This window comes from Salvelinus sp. IW2-2015, linkage group LG20 (genome assembly GCF_002910315.2).
Source record: "Salvelinus sp. IW2-2015 linkage group LG20, ASM291031v2, whole genome shotgun sequence".
NCBI classification, from domain to species: Eukaryota; Metazoa; Chordata; class Actinopteri; order Salmoniformes; family Salmonidae; genus Salvelinus; species Salvelinus sp. IW2-2015.
This window is the reverse complement of record NC_036860.1, coordinates 58690569-58700273: the sequence shown is the minus strand read 5'-3', so window position 1 is coordinate 58700273 and position 9705 is coordinate 58690569. Positions and strand designations below refer to the sequence as shown.

The following is a 9705-nucleotide window of genomic DNA, read 5'->3' as shown; positions in this document are numbered from 1 at the left end:
GGATACCTTCATGTTGTGTGTAAAATATTACTGTTCTCTGATTTTGATTTATAGATTTTTGATGTGAATAAAAAAATTGGGGGGACAAAACAGTATATATCCATTATTTAGCTGGAATGGAATGTTTGTATCCTGTATAACTAACTGACTGTGGTATGTGGATGTCTCACCTAGATATTTTAATCTTAATGCACTAACTCTAAGTCACTCTGGATAAGAGCATCTGCTAAATGACTAAAATGTCAAATGTAAATGTTTTACATACAGATCTCATATTACCGTAGTGAATTATTTTTTAAAAAAAATTTCAAATAAATGTATAATGTGTACTGTTCTTTATTACATATGTAGTTATTTGTAACATTTCACTGTGTAAAACCTAGCAGTACTACTTATTTCTCTGAGAGTGAGGCCGGTATGTAGCGTTTTGTGAAAAAACATGATTTACTTGTCTCTCTGAAAGGAATCCATCAAGTGATAGATTTTAAACAAATCTGTTTTTGAACAACTCCATGTCATGATTTGATATTGAAAACACACATCAATCTCTTTCATAAGTTCTTTAAACAATAAAAGCTCATTTAATGGATATACAGTGTTTTGGAATGAAACTCTTCAATTGTAGATCATTTTTTGTAATGTCGGCCATTTCTAACTACAAATGCCACGCCTCTAATAAATGTTTGCAAAAACATTTAAAATAAAAAGCCTTTCATGGTTCAATCTGTTATTATGTCAAACTTTTACCCACAACCATTCATTTGAGCTGGCTGCCATGGGGTTTTTGAGGCCTTTGGGCTGTTTACTCTCCTTTACTCCTCTGACCTGTGGTAAAGGTAGCTCTCATCTGCTTCCTCATCATAACCTTGGTAACTACCGCCAGTGTCCTCAGGGCAGTGAATACCTAAAGTCCTCTGCAGCTTCTCTTCTTGCTGACGTAGCTCCATGGAGTCCACCAGGTCATAGATGTTGGCCAGAGACCACATGGGGGAGGGGAACCAGGCTTTCACATCCCCGTCCTTCCCCACCACCAGCATACTGAAGTACTCCCGGTTGATCTTCAGCTGGTCCTGGAGACCAGTGACCACGTCCCGTGACAAAGGCTCGTTCTCCGTTTGGCTCTTTCCTGTCAAGGATAAAGGAAAGGTGTTTGTCATGCTATTTCCCCATTATTGCCATCAACATTTGAGTGTTAATAAATCGAATCATAGTTGATTGGTCACGTACAAAGATTTGCAGGTGTTATAGCAGGTGCAGCTAAATGCTTATGCTACTAGCTCCAACAGTGAAGGAGAATGTCTATCAAATACAATACAAATAATAAATCAATCTAAACAAGAAATCAAGAAATGACAGAACTGGTCAAATTAACAATCCAGAGTAGATATATTAGAGTGAGTATGAATCAGTGTGGGACATGACAGAAGAACATACTGCCCTACCAAGCAAAAAGGCAGAAACTGCTCACAGCGTGGAACTGGGGAAAAAAAGGCTTTTATTTACCTTTGTTTCACAGTAACTTTATGCAACTACTGCTAGCATAACCCACATTTTCTCCAGAACAGAATACAATAGAGGCATGATACTTGTCCACATGATTAAGCATGTATTTCATGTATCAAAAATGACATTAACTAATTTTTGACCAAATGAGCAGTTACTGCCTTTTTGCTTGGTAGGGCAGCATAGACAGATTGTTTTTCTGTAGCATATCTCTTGGAAAAGGTCTGTGTATAGGAATGGTTAGATCATTCAAGGGAGTTGGATTCCATTTCATGCCCAACAACACAGAATGCACGACATGTTGACATTAACTGTTGACATTGTGTCGGTACACAGTATTATCTTTAGAGAAAACAAACAAACTCACCATTGAGTGGAAACAGTTCCACAGAGCCTGAGGCTGTTGGTCCTGTTCCGATCAACTTCAACAAGGCAAAATGACGGACGCCTGTTGGAAAGACCAACAATGAAATGTAAGTATTTAGTCATTATTCTTCCATTACTTGTGAGTGAGAACTATTGTGATAATAGCATAACGTTGCTGAGGTTAACCCACAATAACTTTTAGACTAGTCTGGTTGGAGATGTTTAACAGGGAGCCTAATACTGACCCATGGGACAGGCCTGTCCTCTCAGCCCCTGGAGCTGCTGTTGGAAGGAGTAGTCGTCCTCAGATGGAGTAGAGATGATCAGCAGTCTCCTTTTAGACATGAACCTGGTGGGGATAAATGGCTCTATTATTATCTGTGCCCTACACTTTAATATTCATATAATATAATTTCATGAAATCACAAGTCCAATACAGCAAATGAAAGATAAACATCTTGTGAATCCAGCCAACATTTCCGATTTTTTAAATGTTTTACTGCGAAAACACAATATATATTTATGTTAGCTCACCACAATAGCCAAACACACAACGCCATGTTTCCACCGCAAAGGTAGCTTTCACAAAACTCACAAATAGAGATAAAATTAATCACTAACCTTTGAACAACTTCATCAGATGACAGTCTTATAATATCATATTATACAATACATTTATGTTTTGTTCGAAAATGTGCATATTTATAGGTATAAATCGTAGTTTTACATTGCAGCCACCGTCACAAATAGCACCAAAACAGCCAGAATAATTACAGAGAGCAACGTGAAATACATAAATACTCATCATAAAACATTTGTGAAAAATACATGTTGTACAGCAAATGAAAGATAAACATCTTGTGAATCCAGCCAATATTTCAAAATCTTTAAGTGTTTTACAGCGAAAACACAACATATATTTATGTTAGCTCACCACAATATCCAAAAACACAATGCCATTTTTCCACCGCAAAGGTAGCTTTCACAAAACCCACAAATAGAGATAAAATTAATCACTAACCTTTGAACAACTTCATCAGATGACAGTCTTATAACATCATGTTATACAATACATTTATGTTTTGTTCGAAAATGTGCATATTTATAGCTACAAATCGTGGTTTTACATTGTGAATACGTCGCCATAATGCACTAAATTGTCCGGAGAAATTTTGGACAGTCACGTAATCTAACCAAAAAACTCATCATTAACTTTACAAAAAAATACATGTTGTACAGCAAATGAAAAATACACTGGTTCTTAATGCAACCGCTGTGTTAGATTTAAAAAAATAACTTTAGTACAAAGTACAGCATGCAATATTGTGAGACAGCGCCCAGCAATTCTCCGCCTTGTTGGAGCCAACATATACCACAAAAATACGAAATAACATCATAAATATTCTCTTACCTTTGATGATCTTCCATCAGAATGTAGTGCAAGGAGTCCTAGTTCCACAATAAATCGTTGTTTTGTTTTAGAATGTCCATTTCTTCTGTCGAATTAGCAACTTTGGCTAGCATTGTGGCGCACACGTGTCCATCATCTCTTGGCACATGGAACGAAAAATTCCAAAAGTCACAATAAACGTCGAATAAACTGGTCAAACTCGGTTGAAAATCCATCTTTATGATGTTTTTCTCATATGTATCCAATAAAGTCCGAGACGGAGCATTTCGTCGTGTATACCTAACGCATTTCAGAAGACAATGTGGGGTTCCCTGGTGCGCAGTTGAATACTGCCAATAGGGCGGACCTGTCACTCCAAAAGCTCTCATTCGGTCTCACATCAAGCTAGACACCCCATTCAACATTCTTCTGCCTATTGACATCTAGTGGAAGGCGTATGAAGTGCATACAGATCCATAAATATAAGGCAATTGAATAGGCAAGCCCTGACACAGAGCCCCATTTTCAGAATTTTCACTTCCTGTTTGGAAGTTTGCTGCCAAATGAGTTCTGTTTTATTCACAGATATAATTCAAACAGTTTTAGAAACTTCAGAGTGTTTTCTATCCAATAGTAATAATAATATGCATATTGTATGATCTAGAACAGAGTACGAGGCCGTTTAATTTGGGCACGATTTTTTCCCAAAGTGAAAACAGCGCCCCCTATTAACAAGAGGTTTTAAACATTATTATCTGTGCCCTACACTTTAAACATTATTATCTGTGCCCTACACTTTAAACATTATTATCTGTGCCCTACACTTTAAACATTATTATCTGTGCCCTACACTTTTAACATTATTATCTGTGCCCTACACTTTAAACATTATTATCTGTGCACTGCATTATAAAGCACTATAACCCCTTCATTTACATTTTAGTTGACAATTTAATCCAGAACAATTAGAGTTAAGTGCCTTGCTCAAGGGCACATCGGCAGATTCTTTACCTAGTCGGCTCGGGGATTCAAACCAACGACCTTTCGGGTTATTGGCCCAACGCTCTTAAACACTAGGCTACATGCTGCCAAGTCTTATAATTTTTTTTTGCAGCTTTAAAGTATTTAAGTACTATGGTGTCATTACAGATACTGTGTAGTCTTAATCACATACCTCAACAATGCCCCGCCCTGGTCTTGGGATTTGGAGCAGGCCAGTGGAGTTTTTCTCTCTCTCTCCATTTCAGATCGTCGCGATGGAAAGGTGTCAACATATTCCATCAACGCAGATGAGGGTGAAGGTACATCAAATACTTTCTAAAAGGGATATAAATAATTAGGATACAAATACCACATACTGCATTTATAATTGGCCCGTTAAGTACAAGAAAAATGTATACACTTTTCTGAGGAAAGTGATCTGTGTTATCAAATGATCACTGGCAAGATAGAGATTATGCTTACATTGGGTTTCAGGTCATAGTCAGTCATAGTCATAGAGAAAACCTTAGAGGACATCCCATACTGCTTCATCAGTTGAGAGATGAGATCTGGGTCAGTGAACTTCTCTGGTAGTGAGGTGAATGGCGCCTCAGAATCTGGAATATAGAAATGCAGAGTTTTACTGTATTAAAGCCCAAAGAGGAACCCGATTATTTGTTAAAGACATGATCCGCAACTTTGGCGGCTGCCAAGTATTTTTTTAAACTCCCACTTTGGGCTGAATGTGTCAATGTGTAGTTCATACATGCATAATCTATGAGCACTATTACTGTCTTACCTCAACTATCTACAAAATCCCTAGTTTGAAAGCGACTGTTTTTCTGGAAGCTGTGCTACGCCCTTTTCCCTACATTTTCCCACATGGGCCAACCCCCTAGTGAGGGCTACTTTCAGAACTACTGGCTAAAAAGTATAAAAAAGTACCGGATAATCTCTATAATACTATAATAACACTATAATCCTGAAGAGAATAAGATATAGGATCAATGTAGGATCTATCTAAAGGAGATGGAGTCAGTAGACACAGACACACACATAGTAGTACCAAGTTGGTAGTGGTGTAGGGTGAGGGTAGTGTCAGGCCCTGAGCTCAGGATGGTTGCCATTGTAACTTTTCTCAGGGCAAGGTCACAGAAATGAAGCTCGTTCTCCTCCCTCTGCTGGACATACTGAGGTGTGCTGGCACTGGGCGTGGCTATCACCTGTATCACAAATGGACGAACACATCTATCACAAACACACAAACAGATTAATTGATACACTTAAACGTAACTTATAAAATCACATACCATAAGTCTTTTCTTCCCCTTCAAATGCTCTACAAAGTCCATCAGTGCTTTCTTATTGTTCTCATTCACTTCTCTGTGATTTTTCCTTCGTCTCCCTCTCCCTTTCCCTTTCTTCCCATCTTTCTTTCCCTTGCCTTTTTTGGGGGATTTATTTTTCTCCAAGGTTTCTTCTCCCCCACCAACGTTCTCTGGTTTATTATCTCTAGAGTTGGCTACAGTCTTTTTTTCTCTTTTCTCTACAGTCGAAGGATATGTGTTTATTTCTGTAAAAACATTTCCATTCTTCTTTTGGTTGTCCTTTCCCACATCTTTGGAGTTTGCCTTCCCTGCGATGAATACTTGTGTTCGTTTTGAATCAGTGGTCGTCTTTCGAATGATGAACCTGGAGCGACCGCTGAGAATGTCCTGAATTTTGCTCTTCAGTGCAGCCTTCTTGGCCACGGTATTCCTCTGGGTGACAGAGGTAACGTTTCCCTGCATATGGGGACTGAACACCTTCTTTTTCACAGGAATCTTTTTCTTCAACAGCCTCTTCTTGGTGATTTTACATTTCAGAGGGGAGCCCTTCCTGGTGAGTTTTTCCAACTTGCGCAAGGGGAACTGATCAATGACCTCTAGGATGGCCTCCACACGGACAGGGTAGGGGAACCGCTCACTCACCCTAAGGTTCTTCTTCATGACTAGCATGGAGAAGCCTTGATCCCCCAGCTCAAGGTAATGCAGCAGCTTGGTGACCATGTCTGAGTCAATGCTCTCCATGGTGGCCTCTCCTTGGAAGGTGGTCTTCTGGATCCTGCCTTCCATCATGGCGTTCTGGATGATGGTGACGATGAAGGTGTCCCTCTCGGCCAGGCGGCAGTTCAGCCCCTCCTGCTCCATGTCCTGAATCTGTTTCTCCATCATGCGGAGGTAGTTGTCGCTGTGCGACGGGGCCGTGATTACCCACAAACGCTTCTTACCTGCAAAATCATCCAGGAATTCCTGTTCTGGGTCAAGGACTTTCCTGGTCTCGTGGTCTCCCTCTCCTCCATGATCATCCTCCGGAGCCAGGAGACCAGCAGGTTCTTTATACTGAGGTCTGGTCTTATGTCTTCCCTTCCCTGGCTGTGAGGCAGAAACCCCTAGGCTGTGACTCCACAGAGACATAAGGACAAGCAGAGCACAGAGCAACCTAGACATCCTCAGTGGGGTGGTGGTCACTTTATAATCCACAGGGAAACTGCCTTGAAGCAGACACAGCACACAGCTGAAGTGATGATGTCTCTCCCAAGCAGATTGGCTTGACTGGGGATAAGGAGGAATACTCCACGGCTCCTGGTTCACATTATAGTCCAACGTTGTTACAGGAAACTCCTGGAATTTTTTCAACTTCAAAGCATACTCTCTTAAGCAGCATGCTTGGTGGGAGCTCCTCTTCTGACTGAGACTGCCTTCAATGTGTTCGATGCTGAACTATAGAATAACAGAGTGGAGGAAAGAAAGGGTGAGAGCGGAGGGGGTACTGAAACCTGAGCTTTTACAGATTCCAACATAAAAACAGGAACATAAACAAGCATTCATCTGTATTGTACATCTAAATTAAACATAGGATATATTTATTGAAATTAGAACATTAAACGTAAACATCATGCAGTGCACAGTAAAACATATTTTCTTCCATTGTCGTGAACAAACTTACTTGGGATCGTATTGCGATCCAGAGACGTTTGAGAGACAGACACGAGGCTTGTTTGGTGCTTCATGCCTTAAAGGCTGCCACATCTGGGGCCCATTATTACACAATACACCCCACAGTGCCTGGACTCCATGAGTGGACAAGATCCCAGCACAGCAGACCCAAGCTGAGGGAGAGAGAACGCTATGAATAGAATATGATTCACATTATTGCTGAGATTTAGAGAATGGCTTTATTTGACAGTTTTGATCCCAGCATCTGTCAGATATTCAAGTGCTGATTTTATAGGTGATAAATAGCAACAGGTAGCTTAATCCCATGTTTTCGTCTTGATCTATGTTTTTAAAGGTAAACTTGCTCTTTAAAGTATTGTTTTTACTAATTCACCATCCCACTCATGAGGTTTGAGGTTTGACACTCACACCACACACTAAAGCAGTTGTTGTCCAGATTATAGCTGGCAAAATCCTTTCCATGCTCAATCTTTACAGGGGTGCTATCCCTTCTACTTCACTGGTGTTGAAGGGTTAGGGATATCCTTGTCTCATCGCGCTCCAGCGACTCCTGTGGCGGGCCGGGCGCAGTGCGCGCTAACCAAGGGGGCCAGGTACACGGTGTTTCCTCCGACACATTGGTGCGGCTGGCTTCCGGGTTGGAGGCGCGCTGTGTTAAGAAGCAGTGCGGCTTGGTTGGGTTGTGCGTCGGAGGACGCATGGCTTTCGACCTTCGTCTCTCCCGAGCCCGTACGGGAGTTGTAGCGATGAGACAAGATAGTAATTACTAGCGATTGGATACCACGAAAATTGGGGAGAAAATGGGATAAAAAAAATAAAAAAAAGCATTTTCTTAGGGATCGGCGTCCCGTCAACTGGACAGTTGTAAATCATGCAGCACCTTGTGTCACGATCGCAGATTTTAGAGAAACAACAAATGTCGGTACATATAAGTGTCTTATATCGGCCGAAAGTTTAAATTCTTGTTAATATAACTGCACTGTACAATTTACAGTAGCTATTACCTTGAATAAAATGCCATGCTATTGTTTGAGGAGAGCTCCTAACAACAAAACACTTTTTTTCACCGCGATAGGTTTGATAAATTCTTCTCTGAAGGTGAAATGTGTACTTACATTCTGAAACCTTGCTCTGTTTTATCATCCAAAGGGTCCCAGAGATAACATGAAGTGTCGTTTTGTTAGATAAAATCCTTTTTCATATCCTAAAAAGGTCCATATAGCATGCACGATCGATTTTGAATTTCCACCTGTTCAATTTGCAAAGAAAGGAATCTGTGAAAATCTCACCCTAAACGTTGTTTCAATCGGCCAAATCACGTTCGTATGTATTCCTCAGAGATCCTAGAACGTAACCAGACTTCACTATATCATTAGGCGTGTAATATATCCTATAGGGCCCCATATTTGGTCAGAGAGCGATGCCTTCATGGCACACCAATGACGCGGGCGGTCTTCACTTCAACGACTCTAACTTTGTCAAATAAGCACCAATCGGGGTCAAACAAACCCTGTATATGTTGTAAAATGCAGCTACTAACATTTTGCGACAGCACGCCTTTTCCTTTTGGACAAAAATTATAAGAATATTCAGAGTTATGAAGTTCTGAAAACTGGTTGTTTTGCAAATGTTGAACTTATAATATGGCTACTAATACTGGAAAAGCTAAATCAAAGTCCAAGTATACAGATTTCACGATATTCTAATATGAATGCAATTGTCTCCTTCACGATTTGCCCAAATATACCTTGATGACTTCACACTAAATGTCATGTAGTTCGCTCATGCTTCAAGATATCATGCACATACACTGCTGCCATCTTGTGGTCACCATCGGAATTACAACCAGAGTGATGGCTAGAACTGGGACCTTTCTCTTGCATTTCTCTTGCAAAGATGGTGGTAGAAAAATACCGGAGGGCGGGCTGCCTTCTGAGAATTTGTAGGCGATCGAATAAACCCCCTCTGCCTTCCATTTTGCTAGCAAATATGCAATCTTTGGAGAATAAAATCGACGAGCTACGCGGAAGATTAAACTACCAACGGGACATTAAAAACTGTAACATGTTATGCTTCACAGAGTCGTGGCTGAACAACGACATTATCAACATACAGTGTTGTATTACGGCAGTGTTACGTTACTACACCTAATAGGAAATGCACATGCGCACTATTGGGCCCAGGGGCTGTAGAGCACGAGAGGTTTTGACTAAACGAAACTAACTGTACTCCTGTCTCCTGCCTGGTCATTTCTCCACAACACAAATATTACAGTGGCGACATTGCTTGAAGGGAAGAATGTTGCGTGAGTAATGAAACTCAAAATGATTATGTAAATCGTCAGTTATTTATGCATTTTTTTTGCCAGTAGAAAAGGCTAAGCACTGCTAGTAGGTACAGTGTTCAGGAGCTGCCAAGTAGCAAGCCTATTGGAGTCCAGAATAGTGACACTGCCCTCTGGTGGTT

The 9705-nt window shown here is 40.6% G+C and overlaps 1 protein-coding gene across 1 annotated transcript; it reads right to left on the bottom strand.

Moving 5' to 3' along the window:
- Nucleotides 1–305: 305 nt before the first annotated feature.
- Nucleotides 306–7308, bottom strand: LOC111980892 (coiled-coil domain-containing protein 80). The gene is made up of 8 exons (XM_024011939.2): nucleotides 7229–7308; nucleotides 5551–7002; nucleotides 5307–5463; nucleotides 4724–4857; nucleotides 4434–4576; nucleotides 2115–2218; nucleotides 1871–1951; nucleotides 306–1126 (listed from the first exon to the last, which is right to left on the bottom strand). The coding sequence occupies exons 2-8, from the start codon at nucleotides 6727–6729 to the stop codon at nucleotides 813–815; spliced, it is 2112 nt and encodes a 703-aa protein (XP_023867707.1). The 5' UTR covers nucleotides 6730–7002; nucleotides 7229–7308; the 3' UTR covers nucleotides 306–812.
- Nucleotides 7309–9705: the final 2397 nt, after the last annotated feature.